Below are 19,549 nucleotides of genomic sequence, written 5' to 3'. Positions count from 1 at the left end.
TGAGTGACATATGTATATATATATTTATATATTAAATATATGTTTTTTTCCTGTAGATCGGTGTGACCGTCATAGCTCCTTCCAAGAGGCTGGTTCCGGCCAGAGTATCTGAGGTCGCCAGCCAGTCCGGGGCCTTCCGTATCGAATTCATGCCCGAGGAAGTGGGCACACACATCATTGAGGTTAGAATGCTTTACACTCTCCATTCACCGGCATCAATCAAATATAAATATTTAAAAAAAAAACAGCGGTTAAATCGCTGTATTCAAAAAAATCCAAAGACCCGAGTCATAATTGCTCATAACAATATTATCTAATACCAATATTATGTCCGCCTCCGTAGTTGGCAATGGTCAGCACGCTTGGCTACCGTTCTGGAGGTCCCGGGTTCGATTCCCAAGGGGGGTAAAATAAATATAAGTGATTTTTTCACTGTAATATTAATTCAATATTACCATGGACTGGTACCTAAAGCGGAGGGCTGTTCACCTTTCCTTCATGTGTAAACGATCAAGATAACACTGCGTTAATATGATACAGTGCCCTATGCACCATTGGGGTGCGGATAAGGGTTTTATTATTAATATCTTCGCGATGGATCATTCTCATGATTTTTGAGTTTATTGGTGTAAACACAATTATTCACAGAATTTTGAGTGTGTCCAAATACTTGATCACAAATCTGGGTTTTCTCTACGTGTTATTTTATATTTTTTTGACATCTCAACATACATCGGCTGTCCAAACTCAAAACACAGCAAGGGACTTTTTTTGTAGTACTTTTTTTTTTGCAATTTTGGACTAAGTAGATTCTTCAAAAAACCTACTACAAAAAAATGTCCCTTACTGTGTTTTAAGTTTGGACAGCCGAGATGAAGAAGAATATGGACGTTTTTTTAGAATACACTATAAATACATTTTTTTATATTTTAAATTCCTCACCATTCAAATCAGCTATTTTTTTTTTTGAAAATCATATAATTATTTTGAAGAAAAAACTTAGTTTTTCAATGCAAAAACGGCGTTTTAAGTAAAAAAATCAATGTCATAAAATGTTACCTGGATTTAGAGAAAAATAAGTTGCGACTTAACGAATGCTGTGCCTTCACAGCTTACTTATAACCCTTATCCGCACCCAATGGTGCATAGGGCACTGCATCAAATTGACGATATAATAATCAAAATCTTGATCAATACTTATATGAAGGCAAGGTGATCACTCTTGCGCTTCAGGAACCAGTCCAGGGTAATATTAAATACAGTGTTAAATCACTAATATTTATTTTCACCCCCCCCCCTTGGTAATCGAACCCGGTACCTCCAGTACGGTAGCTAAACACGCTGACCATTACACCACGGAGGCGGACAAAGCACAGCAGCGGACCAAAGACCCAAAGACCAAAATGATGTAACGTCATCGTTATATGTATTCTTCTTACGACAATGAGAATCGTAAATAATAATGTTACGAAACGCACTAAATGTCACATAAGGAGTTAATACGAATGGATCTTTCTCGTGATGTGTGAATATTGGCTAATAAATTAATATAAAATATCACAAGACTACCGGTAGCATTCTTGTTGAAATCTGTAGAGAACTAAGGGAGATATTAAAGTTTAAACTTTAGATATTTTAATAAAACGAAAAACGGACACCGCTATACGTCATCAAATTTTACGTCATCGGGCGCATTATGGGGCGTATCTCTTTATGTATCTGCTTCATAGAACTGTAATAGTAGTAGTGTGGATTCGTTTTGTGACGTCATTCGTTACCAACTTACGAAAACAACGTTTTTACGAAGGCGAATTTTGTACAAGAAAATGATGAATAAAAATAAATATAAATTGTACTGATAGACCCGATGTTTGTCCGCCTCCGTAGTGTAATGGTCAGCACGCTCGGCTACCGTTCTGGAGGTCCCGGGTTCGATTCCCAAGGGGGGTAAAATAAATATAAGTGATTTTTTCACTGTCATATTTATTCAATATTACCCTGGGCTGGTACCTGAAGCGGAGGGCTGATCACCTTTCCTTCATGTGTAAGCGATCAAGATAACACTGCGTTTATATGACATGGCTTTTTTGCTGGGATGTAGTACATTTTCTGGGCATTCCGAAAACATGCACAACTCAAAATTGACGATTTTTGATTTATGACGTTCTTGAAAGGAGTTAGCGATATTTCAACCATTCATTGAATTGGTCTTTACAGCCGGATTTCAAATAATAAAACTAACTTGCGTTTTAATCATCACGACTTTTTCACAGCGGTAGGCTGAGAGAATTATTATTAAACCATATCCGCTCCATATGTGGAGCATATGGAGTACACAAACTGTCTCCAGACCTTTCTGTCGGCTGCCAGCTCCCTTGCATCCTCCCAAGTCAGATCCGCGTCCCGAAATTCTGACCAGAACTGCCGACGAATTGTCAGCAGTGGTCGGGAACCTGATGCCTTTTAAAAGAGGCAAGCTTGATGGCGGCTCTCGGGAGGCATGCGGAGTACATGGCCTAGCCAACTGAATCGCCTTTTCTTGACGACAGTTGCTAACCATGAGAATAAATAATAAAATAAATAAAACCCTTATTCGAACCCCAATGGTGCATAGGGCACTGCGTCATATAAACGCAGTGTTATCTTGATAGTTTACACATGAAGGAAAGGTGATCAACCCTCCGCTTCAAGTACCAGTCCAGGGTAATATTGAAAAAATATCACAGTGAAAAAAAACACTCATATTTATTTGACCCCCCTTGGAATCGAACCCGGGACCTCCAGAACGGTAGCCGAGCGTGCTGACCATTACACTATGTAGGCGGACCATGAGAATAGAACGCCAAATTAATATGTGTATATTTTAAGTATGGAAATGAAGTGCTTCGATGTTTTGTAGGTGTCCATTGGTGGGAACAAGCTAACCGCGGGACCCCTGGTAGCCAAGGTGTACGACTCCAGCCTCATTCAGGTCAGCGACGTCAGTAGCGGAGTGGTTGGACAGCCGTGCCAATTCAGAGGTAAATTATACACTAAAAGCGTTTGTGCACTACACACAATTTTACCGTCTGGCAGTCCAGTTTTTTTTAAAAATAAAAGCGTCTACGACTGTTTAGCGGTATCGAATTCACGCGCAACGTGTTCACGCACCGATCAAGAGCACTGATCCGAAGAAAGATGGACTGAAACACAAGCCAATCATCCGTTTTATATGCTAACTGACGTGCTGGACAGTAAAATTCCGTGTAGTTCACAAAAACCCTATGGAAAGAAAGGGATAAATTATATACTAAGGAAGGCAAGGAATTAAAAGCAAAGTTCAGGATAATTTAAAAGGTTTATATTATTTTTTGACATCTCAACAAAGGTGAAGAAGAATATGGAAGTCTGGGCATTTACGGGGCTTATGACCGTCATAGGCTGGTTTAACTGATCACTTTACACACGTGTAACATTCACCAATTCTACCCATGATTGACAACCACACTACTCAAATTCTTAAAATTCCCAAATTCTATATATATGATCCAATTTTAAAACATTAGAATACAAGAATCATTAGAATTTTCACTAGAGACATCTATTGGTGAGATGTAGAAGATTTTCAACCCTTCCCGCTCTTTTCAACCTATCCAATACCGACCTATATTGAATAACATCCTTAGTGCATGTAAGATCTTGCCCTTTGGTGCATGTTGGTCCCCGAGTCAACCAAAAACGCATTCAAATGCCATAACTAGGCGAAACAATCGTCACAATATTCATTTTTATGTGTTTTTTTTAATAAAATACAACTTAGTAGACTCAAAAAATCTGTGTTTGATTTAAAAATTAATACATAAATTAAAATAGAGTTCTACAAATTAAACGCCAAATCAATGAATAAAAACGCATTAGATTAGACTAAGAAGCATATCAGGCAAGAGTCTTCGAGATAGAATAAGAAATGCCAGGATCAGAGAAATATGCGAGATCGAAGATGCCGTTAGGTGGGGAAGGCAACGAAGGAGACAATGGTATGCGCATGTGAGGAGAATGGAACCATCCAGACTCCCCCACATCGCACTGTACGGCCAATCCCATGGTGGACGACTCGCGGGCAGACCACCAAAGAGATGGGTTGATAGCTGGGAATCGACTTAGCAGAAGGCTAATCCCTCTTAAAAACAGGCCGCAAGGCTTACAATAAGAAGAAGAAGAAGAAGCATTAGATTAATGTTTTATGTATGAATCACGTGTGTGAATAGCGCTACGGTAGTGACGTGTAGTATTGTTTACATGCTGCTGTAGTGATTGTCCCGATGGAGAGACGGGTACGTCTCGAAACCTGTAGTCTAAAATCTCGGTGAGTGGTTATGTACTATTTATTTTTATTTTTAATGTTGATCCATTTTGTTTGTTTCAGTCGATGCCAGTGCGGCTGGAGAGGGACAGCTGGAGATATCAATCAACGAAGGGGAAGTGCCCAATCACGTTCAGGTACGTTGTCAATGTTGCCATGACAGACCAACAAACTTAACCTTGCGGGATCGAATCGTCATTTTCACTCATGAATTACATGAAACCATAGTAACTTTAAACATAAAGAGTAAATCCACTCACGAGTAGGCGTAGGCTATGAAACTTAATAAGTTAAAGCCTGAGAAGGGTCATGATAGGCGGTGTTGCGTAAGCCGTAGCTTGATTTCAGAGTCGCTTGAATGTTGGGTAATTCAACAACAAAAATCATCATTTATGAAATTGTAAATAGAACAACACTTGTTTTTTTAACACCTAAACTGAGTTTACATTTAGACTTGGAGATGGAAGCTTAGCTTCCGAAACTAGTCGTCATAAAATAAACTCAAGTGGTAATAAATCAAGTGTTTTTATTTTTACATTTTCATCATGTCTTACCACAAAATCAATGCCGAAACAATAAATAAAATACTGTTAATGAATTTTAATTCCGTAACTTTAGTACTGTAGAACGGGGCTACTTGAACTTTGATGTGTTACTTGAGCCCAGTACAAAAAAATAAATAAATCTGTATTTTTTTTTTGAACCCTTATCCGCACCCAATGGTGCATAGGGCACTGCGTCATATAAACGCAGTGTTATCTTGATCGTTTACACGTGAAGGAAAGGTGATCAGCCCTCCGCTTCAGGTACCAGTCCAGGGTAATATTAAATAAATATTACAGTGAAAAAATCACTTATATTTATTTTACTCCCCTTGGGAATCGAACCCGGGACCTCCAGAACGGTAGCCGAGCGTGCTGACTATTACACTACGGAGGCGGACAATCTGTATTTGGTCTACAATAACGTATCGACATGATTCATTGTTTCCCTGACAGGTGACACTTATTGTCACGATACTTCGATCGATACCACAGTCTAAAAATTTTTTGTACTGGGCTCAAGTAACACATCAAAGTTCAAGTAGCCCCGTTCTACGGTATTATAAGAGTTATCGATAACTTTAGCTGGTCGAAATCATTAAGACTTTCTGCTTTCTACTGTTAAAATGGTGTTAAATTCCGAATTGAATTGAATATCTATCCAAACTCATTGTTTTGCAATAGTTGCATCACTCATTCAAATCAATTCAATTGTTTTACAATTTATGGTGTCAATATTCAGTACAGCTGCCGGGTCAGCGATTCCCATTCACAAGGCGTTGATGGCTTCGCACCGCACTGCTGAGGTGTGACCAAACGGAACCTTGACAGACTTACATGTTCAAAACTCAATATTGCTGACATCCGACTACTTCCTGACAAAACAATCACGTTTCAAAACGCTAATTTTGCAAAAAAAACTATAACTTTTTATTGGTATCTTAATATTAAAGAGGAATATGGAAGTTTGGGTATAAGTAGGATTTCCAAACTGTCATAGGATGTAATTTCTGATCACTTCATACATCGTTCACTCCTTTCAAGAACGTCATAAATCAAAAAACGCACACACTCTCTTCTCTTTTCTCTCTTAATATACAACAGTATTCATAACATATCGCTCACTCCTTTCAACAACGTCATATCGCTCACTCCTTTCAACAACGTCATATCGCTCACTCCTTTCAAGAACGTCATAAATCAAAAAACTTGATTTTTCAGGAGAACGTTTTTAAAGTTTAAATTTATAATACAATGTATTAAAAATAAATATCAAGCCACTTATTGAACTTTTTACTGTGCAACAGATCTTTTAAGGTAAAACCTGAAGGTTTTTTCTCCATTTGAAAAATATGTATTATATTTAAAAAAAGAATTAAACAATACCTTTTCTTCATAATGCAAAAACAACACTTTCTGCCCTGTAGCAGGTAAATATTAAGTTAAAAATATGCCGCTTTTGCTGGGATATAGTACATTTTCTGGGTATTCCGAAAACATGCACAACTGAAAATTGACGATTTTTGATTTATGACGTTCTTGAAAGGAGTGAGCGACATGTGTAACATTCGCCATAAGTATACGCACGATTGATAATCTACGCTTCAATTGAAAATATCTTTAACCATCCTACCTTCGGGTTATTTTCAGGCATATTTTTATAAACAAGCAAAGAAATCACGACGTTTTTTGTCACAAAATATTGTCAGGTATGAAACCTGACGAAAATTTGTCGGTGTATCCGGTACGCATTGAATATTTTTGGAACAGATATATTTTCTCGTAGGTCATTCGGGTTAGAGCAGAATGGTGAAGAAAAACCGTGCGTATCACGTACGTTCGTATGCGTAGGGTAGTTATGGTTGAGTTTACTATAAAACAAATAATAATAATAATAATAAAACCCTTATCCGCACCCCAATGGTGCATAGGGCACTGCGTCATATAAACGCAGTGTTATCTTGATCGTTTACACATGAAGGAAAGGTGATCAGCCCTCCGCTCCAGGTCCCAGTCCATGGTAATATTGAATAAATATTACAGTGAAAAAATCACCTATATTTATTTGAACCCCCCTGGAAATCGAACCCGGGACCTCCAGAACGGTAGCCGAGGGTGCTGACCATTACACTACGGAGGCGGACAAAAAAAAAATAAAACAAATACTAGCTGAAATCTTCATGTCATATCTTATGGTGGGGACTGACCGCAGCCATTTGGTCGTAACGTAACACTTTACGATCCGAGCATTCATATTGTCAGTACAGCGAGCCGAGCGTTCCATCCATAGTCGGAGCACTCGCCGCTAGCGACTTTACGACGTTAAGTTACGACGAAATGCTCCGTTCAGTCCCCACCTTTATATAAATAACTCCTACTGACCCTTATCTGCACCCAATGGTGCATAAGGTACATTTAGGCAAAAGATCACATTATACACGTGTAACATTCTGTATAAAGTGATCACTTAAACCAGTTTTATTTCAAAATAAAAAACTTGTTAGTTAAAATACAAAAAATGAAATATTAAATTTATTATATATCACCACTTTTGAGTTTTCTTATGTAAACATGACTAGTTTCAAGAACTACAGATGTTCTAATCAATACAAATTGTTTTTACCAGTTTGCATATTTACCTGTTGATTATGAACATCTGTATTTCTTGAAACTGGTCGTGTTTACATTAACCCTAGAATATTAAACTATTGTAAAAGTTACAATGGCAAAATGAGGATTCTCGGAAAAAAATTTTGGCATCATTCATTATTATACTTTAATCATGTTGACGTTGGTATAGACAATATGAACACCGGAATTATCGCAAACCTCTATTGGAAGCAAACTACATCAGTGCTTGTGGAGAATCTTCTTCTTCTTCTTCTTCTTTTAGGACTAGGTCTTGTCATTCTCGGGTCGCTCCTGGGAGGTGGAAGACCAGCTATCCTTCCATCGTTTAGGTGGTCTTCCTGGGGGTCTGATCCCGCCTATGCTGCTGTCCGCTGCCACCCTCACCACTCGATCCGAACTCGCTCTTCTCACATGATCTCTCCAGAAACGTCTTCTTTCTCTTCCCCATCGCACAACATCTTCAACATTGCAGATTTTTCTTGTATCTGAGTTTCTTACTCTGTCGCGAAGTGTTAGGCCTTCATTTCGGATGTCCTAAGAAGGCTTTCTGTTCTCGCGGTGTCGGCTCTTGTTTCCGTGCCGTATGTCAGGATCGGTCTTACGCAGGTTTTATAGATCCTCACCTTACTCTCTTTCAGCATGTATTTGTTTCTGTATGCATGTATTTGTGGAGAACACAGAAACTAAACAAATCCCCATCAGGAGAGGGGTTAGACAAGGATGCGTACTGTCACCTACGTTGTTCAACTTATACTCTGAAAGGATAATGGCACAAGCACTTCATGAGGCAAAAAAAGGCATCGTTGTCAACGGGCAGCTGATCAATAACCTGCGGTATGCCGATGACACGGTCCTACTGGCTGACACACAGGAGGATCTGCAAGCATTGCAAGCAAGTAGATTCTACTTAGTCCAAAAATGCAAAAAAAACGTATTACAAAAAAAATGTCCCTTACTGTATTTAAGTTTAGACAGCCGAGCTGTCTTTCCACCTTGTTTTCTATAAAGTCAATGCCAAATAAATAAATAATTCGATGTTTGTGTTCCCAGGTTGTCGGCGGAGGCCGGTGCTTAGTATCTTTCACTCCTGAGCACGCACGACCACATTATATAGACATCAAATTCAACGGGGAAACAGTCCGCGGCTGTCCTTTCCTCTGCAACATCGCAGACACCGGGAGAGTCACCCTCAACCTATCCAATCTAGGCAAGTACTTACCAAAAATAAAAATAAAACATGAGCGCTATGTGCAGCGCAGTCAAAGGATAACTGGAGAAGAGTCATTGCTTCCAGAAGGGTCACGTCAGTAATGAGGAATAAGAGGGAGAAGAAGATTTCCATGAATTCATTCTCCAAGAAATAAATTATGGGTTTATGATAGCTAAAGTAATGCAAACAATTTTCTTCTAACCCTTATCCGCACCCAATCCGCACCCATAGGTCACAGAATCGTATTGACGAAGTGCTATCTTGATTGTTACTTACATGAAGACAAGGTGATCACAGTCCAGGGTAATATTCCGTTAATGGTTAGCGCGTTTAGCTACTGTGCTCCAGCACTGCAGGGTGGTCCCCGATATATACCCAATTGTCGAGATCATTAAAACCCCCTTGACTTTCTGCTTTCTACTGTTATAATGCTTAAAAGAAATTTAGAATTTAATTGAAAATCTGTACAAACTCGTTCTCACGAGAGAATACTGTGTCGATTATGGCGCCTGACTTGGTTGTAGACTAACCTTTATTAGACATCTCATCAAAGATGATGAAGAATATGAAAGTCTGGGCATTTACGGGGCTGACGACCGTCATAGGCTGGTTTAAGTGATCACTTTACACACGTGTAACATTCACCAATTCTACCCATTATTGACAACCACACTACTCAAATGATTCATCTTTGATGAGATGTCAAACAATAATATGAAAATAACTCCTGTAATTGGAGATAATCCAGATTTTGTGAACGAGTATTTGGACACACTCAAAATGTTGTAACCTTTGTTAGTGTTCAATTTTATCTTGAATTTTTCATCATGGACATGACGCTCATCCATGTACTGATATTACAGAGGGCGACAAAAGTATGAGTCCCAATTGCTAAAAATATTAGCATATAATATGGTGCCATTTTTACAGAGTTGATTCCTGTTGGGACTCCGTCAAGCTTCCAATTGAGTGTCCGAGGGGGAGGGGGCGCCGCCGAGCTGGCTGTGGCGGTCCGGGGGCCCAGGGGAGAGCTCCCGGTGCGTGTGGCGGGCGACGCGCACGCCGGGCTCAGCGCAGACTTCACTCCCGACGCGGTCGGGCCCCACACCATCACTGTAGAGTACAACGGACATCCAGTGCAGGTCAGCCAACACAAATACACCAGAGATAACTGTATCTAGAACTCAAATTCAATTCAATTTATTTATTTATATACACATTACAAACTAAAATTTAAAGCATATACATTAACAAAAAATAAAAAATAATCAAGAATACTCTTGTTAAAGATGTAGAAAAATCCCACTTTAGAATACCCCTTCCGACACATAGAACAGATCAATATCCAGCTTGATATTGTTCAGCATAGCGGTAGTTCTTGGGTAACTATTGGGAACATACGGACCGTGCTCCGGATAATTTCAGGATTATCGATCATACCACGTAACAATTGATAAAAATGCTTAATCAAATACACATTCCTTCTAGTTTCTAAACTGTTGTAGCCAAGCATACCCTGGAGAAACTCTGTCAGGTAGAGCCAAGGATAATAGCCGTACTCTCTCATGTAGATCTATAATGGTCGTTTTGTCCAGGGTACCCCGTTTGTGGCCAAGGCTTACGACGCGAGGCTGGTGTCTGTGGGAGCCGTAAGCGCCGGGTCTGTGGCCGGCGGCACGACGGGCGCCGTGATGGGGGGACCGGCCCACTTCTCCGTGGATGCTTCCCGCGCCGGAGAAGGCAACTTGGAGATCACCATCTCCGCCAGGGGGCTCAACATACCCACGCAAGTCCATCCGCAGGTAACTAACTAACCCTTCTTCACCATCTTAGTCCTTATTACCCTTGTCGAAGCAATGACTCTTCTCCAGCTATCCCTTGTCACTGGAAGAACTGAAGAATCCGTCGTATACAGACGTTGGCCAGAGTCAAGCCATCCAAGTGTAACTCCCGACGATTGGACTCGGTGGTGCGTCTAGCTGTCCATGGAATTTGAAGTCTTCTTCTCTGTCTTATTCCTCATTGCTGAGGGTTGTGACCCTTGCAGAAGCAATGACTCTTCTCCAGTTATCCCTTGACTGCGCTGCACGTAGCGCTCCAACCACTGAGGTGCCTGCTGCTGCCTTAATTTGATTGGTCCATCGTGTGGGGGATCTTCCTCTCCCTCTCTTTCCTTCCAGGCTACCGAGCACAACTAGTCATTCCAGGCTATCCTCGTTGCCACGCGCAACGCGAATTTGAAGTATGCGCCTCCAATAGCACATTTCGAAGGTGTCAATTTTTCTCCTTTCTGCCCCTTTATGGTCCATGTTTCAGCAGCATAGAGAAAAATGGAGTGGACCAAACTCCTGACAAGCTTTATCTTGGTGTTGTTACTTATACCCCGGTCTATCCAGATCTTATTTAGCTTCGACCTAAGTTACCCACAGATTGCCAAACTTATTTTAATTAGACGCCCATTTTTCAATGTCAGTGTTTTTCATCGCCCACCTGTATCTCTACAGACTTCTATATCGTTCTTTATATATGTTGAGATATCAATACTGTGCCAGCTCGCTAATCCGAACGATTTTCACGAGAATCTCGTTTCACACACGTACATATGTTGTTGGGACATGATAAAAATAGTGATGGGCATTGGTGCCATAAATCAAGCTAGGACACAAAATGCTGAACCCTCTTCTAGTGGAACAGAAGGTCTGTTGATGGCAGTCAACAGTCGGCATCTCCTGAGGAGTGCAATGTGGTTTCCTCCCAGCAATGAGTAAGTGCTGAGAATTTCCTGATTGGGCCATACTAGGTTATCCCTCCTGTTCCTAACACAGATTAAGATAAAACATCTTTTTTTTATAACTTATAACCCTTATCCGCACCCAATGGTGCATAGGGCACTGCATAGAATTGACGCAGTGTTATCTTGATCATTACTTACACGAAGGCAAGGTGATCACTCTTGCGCTTCAGGAACCAGTCCAGGGTAATATTAAATAAATATAACAGTGTAAAATCACTGATATTTATTTTCACCCCCCCTGGGAATCGAACCCGGAACCTTCAGCACGGTAGCTAAACACGCTGACCACTACACCACGGAGGCGGACAAATCTTTTTTTAATGATCTATAATCCTTGTACATAATATGCGAGGTAAGTAATAAATGCAACTCCCATCTAAAAAAAATATTTTTGTTGTTAGGAAAGATACCTACTCGTACAAGCTAAATCATTTATTTATTTATTTTTTATCATTTCATTGTAAAAACAATTATAAAATAACATTTTTTTGGTTGTTTGCGGTTTTTTATTGTAGCATTATTGTAGATTTTTTTTTTTTTTAAAACCATTGTTGACTTTGTGGTACGGTGATATAACACTCTCCTTATCATTCATTGTCCACTTTGTGTAATACCACTTATTCTCAAATGATATTACACAAAGTGAACGATGAATTACAAGGAGCACATTTTATTGTAGATTCATTATGCCGCTTGTCATGGCGGAACACACTTAGAGAACCTCTGACACACATTTTAATGTTTTTTTTTTGTAATTTTATTTTCAGGGCAATGCACGATTTTCAGTTAGTTTTGTACCCGCTGAAGCCTGCGATCACATAATAAATGTTTCATTTAATAAGGTTTGTTATATTTTATATTTGTTACATTATTTTGTACATTTAATCGTTTCTTTTTTGTTTTTTTTTTTATTCATTGCACACTGACATAAAATATTATGTTAAAAAATATTATACACACACACGCACACACTCTCTTCTCTTTTCTCTCTTAATATACAACAGTATTCATAACATATCGCTCACTCCTTTCAACAACGTCATATCGCTCACTCCTTTCAACAACGTCATATCGCTCACTCCTTTCAACAACGTCATATCGCTCACTCCTTTCAAGAACGTCAAAAATCAAAAATCTTGATTTTTCAGGAGAACGTTTTTAAAGTTTAAAAATATAACACAACTGAAAATTGACAATTTTTGATTTATGACGTTCTTTAAAAGAGTGAGCGATATATCAAAAATTTACAATTTTTAGTTTTGTATGTTTTCAGAATGCCCAGAAAATGTACGATATTTATCTAAATGTACGATATTTATTTTAAATACATTATATTATATTCTTAACCTTTAAAAACGTTCTTCTGAAAAATCAAGTTTTTTGATAAATGACGTTGTTGAAAGTAGTGAGCGATATATGGAATTATTCAATTGGCTTTTATCATTGTCAATCTAACTATTTTTATATTTTTTTATGTACAAGCTGTATAGTTCCCAAACAAAAAAAAAAAACAAAAAAAATAATATTTTATTATTATCCATGTCTTTATAAGCACCCTTGAGGTAGTATTTTGCGAAAATAGCGCTATATAAATTATTTATTATTATTATTACTCTTAGTTGAATATTTTCCATTATTTTGTCTCTATAGAAAGCAGTCCCCGGATGCCCAATGGTGGTGTCCGTAGCGGGCGGCGGAGGCCCGGGGCCCCAGGTGGCTCTGCCCCCTCCGGGGCCCGTGCTGCAGCCCGCGCACCTCCTCATCACACACCCGGGAGGAAAATTAGAAGACATTGAAGTCAACGTCGAAGGTAATCTATCGACTGAAGAGAAATTGTCCACTGACAATTCTTGGGCGAATCGCATTTTATTATATAGTGATTAAACACCAACCGTGTGAGATTTTTTCTCATTTTACCTGTGAATAACCGTCGCAACCGAATTTCCGCCCTATCCGATGGTATCGGTTACAATAAACCACGTGTGTTTTAAGGTAATGTACCATATATTGATTTTTAAAAAACAACATATTTTCTGTATGTTTTTAAAAATCATGCCGAAACATGAGACTTGATGATTAGTTTTAAAGGAATTATGGATAAAGTGGCCTTAGATTGGAATGCTATATCATCACTCAATAAATTTTTAGGATGACTAGTGAAATTTTGTCATTTGAAGTTGCTTTTTACCCAAATTCTTCCTTCAATTGCACCAATAGGGTCATATAGAATTCACCATATATGTTCTTCTTATCTCAAGGTAAAATACCGTGCGAATCCCAAAACCTTACCGGCTGACATTTGCGTTTTTTGGTTACTTTGAATGACTTTTGCCAGTTGCTGTCTACTCAGCTGACTTCCAATTTGGCGCTGGCGTATAGTGATGGTTTTGTTTCATCCATTGTCACATACCACATGAAAAAAACCGTTTTATTGGGCCAAAACAGCTCTAAACAGCGCTCCGAATCATCAACGCATCCATGTTTTTAATCGACTGCGAGCGAACGCAGTACCCACTTCGAACAAAGCTTTTTCACAGACAAATGTTCATGCAAAATGGTGAATACACTGCCTTTTGAATCTTCTAGGTGTTAGCCATCCCCCACAGCTTCAATTTACAGCTGGCCAAAACTATTTTAAACTTTAATTTATATTTGAAGAACTAACTTTGTGATTTTCCATTTTGTAATTAAAATGTAACTTTGTTTTAAAATCATCAAATAAAGTTACATTTTAAATAAAATTTTTGACTTTTTGTCATCCTAGGAACTTATTGAATTGAACTATATTTGAAGAACTAACTTTGTGATTTTCCATTTTGTAATTAAAATGTAACTTTATTTTAAAATCATCAAACAAAGTTACATTTTAATTATATTTTGGACTTTTTGTCATCCTAGGAACTTATTGAGTGACATATCATACATATGATAATTAAATATTAAAACAACTGTTAAAAGTTGTCCTTAATTTACAATATTGTGTTCTTTTATGATGTAAATTTATTTCTATGTCTGCACCCTCTATTGGCTCAGGATGGACTCCATTTGTAAAGTATTTTCATACATTCTCTGTCTGTTTTGCATTTTTCTAACAGAGTGCACACATAACCCTACTTTTCCTGTTGATTTTTCTTTTTTGTTTATTGTAATATAAACTTATCACTTGAAAAAATCTTGTTTTAAGATACATCATTTTGTAAATTAAACAGTATTCTTTTGATATAAAATAAAACACTTATATAAGATCACCAATTTTGTCCGCCTCTGTAGTGTAATGGTCAGCACGCTCGGCTACCGTTGTGGAGGTCCCGGGTTCGATTCCCAGGTGGGTCAAATAAATATAAGTGATTTTTTCACTGTAATATTTATTCAATATTACCCTGGACTGGTACCTGAAGCGGAGGGCTGATCACCTTTCCTTCGTGTGTAAACGATCAAGATAACACTGTGTTCATATGAAGCAGTGCCCTATGCACCATTGGGGTGCGGATAAGGGTTTTATTATTTTTATTATTATATAAGATCACTTTTTTGAGTTTATTATTAATGTAAACACGCCTAGTTTTGAGAACTACAGATATCTTATACAAGTTTTGAGAACTACAGATGTCTTTTACAAGTGTTTTATACTTAAATCATCGTGTTTTTCCACAAAGTTAATGCCAAAACAATAAAGAAAATATTATTCTTCATTATTCTTCATAATATTCTTGTTAATGTGGGGACTGACCGGAGTCATTTGGTCGTAACGTAACACGTTACGATGCGAGCATTCGTATAGTCAGTACAGCGTTCCGAGTGCTCTATCCGAAGTCGGATGCTCGCCGCGAATGTGGAGATCAGTCCCCATCTTTAGATTAACCATTTTAGTACCAGAGAGTGCAATCACGCTTCTAGATAGCTAAAATGTATGGCACTAAAACAGTTTATGATTCAAAATTATTTTTATTATGTGTTCTTAGATGGTATAATTAGGTACCTTAAATTATTCATTTAAAAATTGATATCCGTAAGTAATCTATTGTAGAAAATCAAAATATTTTAAAACTATTTCTTTTTAAAAATGTATGATAAATTTATTTTATATTATAAACGAATTTGAACTCTTTAAATTCTTGCAATATGTATTTCTATTATAATCAAGTGAAGCAAAAAGGCTGAAAATATGTTTTATTTTTTTAAAAATCAAATCTGTTTAACTGCGTACTAAACTTCAATAATATACAAAAACTGTATGGTAAAATCAAAATCCCTATAATAACAGGTCAATAAAAATCAATTATACAGAATTACAGTATCATAAAATTTAAGTCTGTATAATAATTGTATAATAAAATTCAACTATAGATTATTCTTGAATAATTTTATACAAATGTATACGATAACTGCCCAATAAAATATAATTATACACCATCACTGTATAAAAAAATTCAAATCGGTATAATAAAATTTTATTCTACACAATAACTTTGTGTCGGTTGTGGTCCCATGGTTAGTGTCGCGGACTCTTGAGTCAGAGTTTCTCGATTCGAATCCAGTCTACCACAGTTTGATACCTATTTCTAATAATGAGCCGCTTAGGCTCACAGAAATAGTATGAAATTGAACAATTTGTTTTAATAATAAAAAAAAAACACAAATATTTCTCTTTAAAAAGAACTCTTCAGTTTAATATTCTCAATATTATTAATATTTAAAGCATTTACTTTTTGGTTAGTCATTTTTACAAAAATATTAATAATATTAGTATATAACCACTCACCGAGATTTTAATCTCTACCGGTTTTGAGACTTACCCGTCTCTTCGTCAGGACAATCACTACCACAGCATGCAAACAATTACATTATGTACAGTTTAAATCAAATCTTTACTTTTACTGTGTAATAATTTTTTTTGTAAAATTACCATCGATTCCCATCAAAAATGAAATGTAAAATAACCATTTCCTGGGAAATTTAATTGAAATAAAAAACAATACCTGCAATTCCGAACAGTCACTGCACCTCAAATATAATTAACTCAATTTCACTTTAATTCTCTGTGAAGTATTTGAGTTTTAAAATACTCACTAAACAATCATTTAAATAAAAATTCTCAGCCTTTTTGATTCAAGTATGTGAATGAAAAATATCTCATATGTATTGGAACACCCGACTGGCAACTGCACGTATATATCTCACTTCGGGGATCTCTTCTTCAAAGTATGTATGTATTTGGTGTCTATCTTTTTTTTCTTTGCTTGTCGTTGCAGGAAGGAGAAGATACTATTACTAGACGCGACCGTGACTCGACTCACTAACCAATTACTGTCTATTCAACTGACTCGGTCTAGAAACTAGACAACTAGACACTGCCGAAGTGTGTGTTGGGTTGAGAGGTTCGGTTAGCTACGACTGACGCGAACTTTAGGAGACGTTGACTTGCATGAAAAGATGAGGAGAAACTTACCAGATTAAATTTAATTCTAGATTTTACAAATAGGTTTATTTTATTACAAAGCTGCTTTCAAATATTGAACTATTTCATTTTCTCAATTTACACTTAAAAAAAAAGGGAATCAATGCCTTCTATACCATGATATAAGGCATGTCCTAAATATTTGGCTAAGTCACAGCATCTGTTATTGGTAAACCCTTTTTCTAAGCTTTCATTTATGCTAATGCATTATGTTTTCCTTATTCGAATCATATTACCAATCATATGTAAACAATGTTTTTTTCATCACCTTTAAATGTTTTAGTAGGTATATATTTAGCAATATTTTGACGCAGTGCCTTATGCACTACTGGATAAATATATAATGAAAGAATAACTATTGAAATAACCAGAATATAAGCAATTTTTTAAATGTACACAAAATCTACATGGACAAATGAAATTGAGAAAATGAAATACATTATATCAATATGACTTTTTTCTACAACTAAGGGGTATTGGAATTAATATATTAAGCGCCTGCAAAACTAACCTGCTTGGTAAAGGAAAATGCTAATATTTTAAACTAATCCATTCTTATGTAGGTACTTACTAACATTTTTTTGCACTGGAAATAATTTTAAAGTTGTATTATTCATTGCTCAGGCAACACTGTAAAATGTTGCCAAATTAAAAAAAAATATGTTAATTTAAGGTACCTAAACAAATCATCATTCCATTTTCCCACTTTATTCAATATTCTATGGCTAATCATGTTATTATAGTAAAGAAATATACAAATTAAATATTTTTTAATGTATTATGTAACGGTTTTATCTAAATTATGAATTTTTTTGATAAATATTAATGACCAACATTATGAACTTTAATTTTTTACGTGTAAAACTAGCATTCCATTATTTTTTTATGTTTAAATCCATTAAACAATTAACTGTTCATATATAAATACAATAATTTATCGTAATAAGTACTCAAAAGAGTTAATTTTATAGCTTTTAGTGTCGGTGAAGTTTAACTAATTACGGCTTAAATAATTTATGCTATATGCTTTTTTAATGCAGAGGTAGTTTTAAATGAAACATCTTTTTGTATATGTAATTTAATCATAATTAATATGACACACACAAAAATGTCACAAAAGAATAACATTTTAAATGCGTATTCATTTCTGTCAAGGTTCCATTTTGATTTGGTATTAAACTTCCCTACAACCATTTTAGAGTTATTTGATCGGTTTAAATTAGAAATGAGTGCTGCCACACTGCTATATAGAGGGGATAATAATAATTTTAGGATATTTTTATGTTTTTTCTGATTCAGACTGAAGTTTTCGCAAGAAATTATACTAATATCTGATATATTTATAAGAGAAAAGCAAGTTTTTCTATAGACTGTAACAACCCGTGTTAAGAAAAATCTAAATTACAAAAAAATGTGTCATTTTGCCTTACTTTTTTGCATTTTTTTAGCGTAAGTAACGCGAATTGAACCTTTTTATACAGTAAAACAAAGTTTTTTCTCTGAACATTAGCCGGGTATCGAAAAAATTTAAATTAACAGAAAACTCTTGCACTAATAACAAAAACAAATGTCAAAGTGACATTTCTTGAATGAACAAAAGCATAGAAAAAGTGCATAAAGTAAAGTTTTTCAAAATTGTATATATTGTATATATCTTTGGAAATTCAGCTAAACAATTGCTTTCATATCAATTTCGAGCCCGTAGGATGCAAAAGAACGGTAATTTAATGAAAAATGTCTATTTTAAAATTCTTTGAGGTTAGAATACAGGAAGCGAGCATCTGGTTTATCTTTTATTGTATAAAATTTCCGTTATAAGGTAAAACCTTTAACAGGAATACCGAATGTCGCCATATGAGAAAAATGTAATAAATTATATGAAACATTTCAGGATCATTATGGAATCTTTTATCAACATTTAAAGGGCCTTCCATACTATACAAATAAATTCACAAATTCAATGGCAGATCATCTACATTGTCTATGATTTAATAAACCCATTCGGGATGGGTTTCTGCTAGTACAGGAAACTAGGTTATATATAATAGTTTGTTATTATACTGTAACAAAGAATTACAGGACTCTGAGTGAGAGTTTCTGGGTTCGAACCCATTCTACCACAACTTGACATTAATTTTTATAATTCGCCTGCTTAGAATCACCAAAATAATAAGAAGTTGACATTTTTGCGTTTATAATAGAAACAAATATTTGTCTTCTTTTATTTGGCACGCGTTGCTGCCACTCGATTTGATTAAATGGAAAAGAAAGAAAGTAGAAAGTACACATCTCAAATATACGTAAGTTTAATTTCACAATACTTGTGAAGCAAAGATTTTTTTTTTAAATTGTGAAACAACAATGCAATCGAAAATGCTTAGTGACAGCAGATGTTAAAAAGCATGCTGTTTACCATGAGCAATGTTTATTATTGCATATGTTGCTGTTATTTTCGACAAATGGCGCTGCTATTGTAGTCAAAACGCTGTTAAAAGGCATATTTTTACCCGTCACGGGTGTATGTAAAAACACGTGTGTTTTCAAATCAAACTGAATATAAAGTTACGAGATC

General features: G+C 36.3%; 1 protein-coding gene across 4 annotated transcripts in view; it reads left to right on the top strand.

The window, feature by feature from the left end:
* The window catches only part of jbug (filamin-type immunoglobulin domains fbug), a 152,352-nt gene that overhangs the window by 94,269 nt on the left and 38,534 nt on the right, over positions 1 to 19,549 (top strand). For all 4 annotated transcript variants that reach the window (XM_088270460.1, XM_088270459.1, XM_088270461.1 and 1 more), the window contains 8 exons: positions 57 to 182; positions 2,900 to 3,020; positions 4,406 to 4,479; positions 8,566 to 8,722; positions 9,656 to 9,867; positions 10,321 to 10,527; positions 12,287 to 12,361; positions 13,170 to 13,329. In XM_088270460.1, coding sequence (XP_088126586.1) covers positions 57 to 182; positions 2,900 to 3,020; positions 4,406 to 4,479; positions 8,566 to 8,722; positions 9,656 to 9,867; positions 10,321 to 10,527; positions 12,287 to 12,361; positions 13,170 to 13,329 — 1,132 coding nt within the window. The remainder of the gene's footprint in view (positions 1 to 56; positions 183 to 2,899; positions 3,021 to 4,405; positions 4,480 to 8,565; positions 8,723 to 9,655; positions 9,868 to 10,320; positions 10,528 to 12,286; positions 12,362 to 13,169; positions 13,330 to 19,549) is intronic.

The sequence above is a fragment of the Brachycentrus maculatus genome, unplaced genomic scaffold (assembly GCF_059751285.1).
Source record: "Brachycentrus maculatus isolate JH-2025_06_01 unplaced genomic scaffold, ASM5975128v1 h1tg000386l, whole genome shotgun sequence".
Taxonomy (NCBI): Eukaryota; Metazoa; Arthropoda; class Insecta; order Trichoptera; family Brachycentridae; genus Brachycentrus; species Brachycentrus maculatus.
This window is presented reverse-complemented; position numbering and strand designations above follow the sequence as displayed.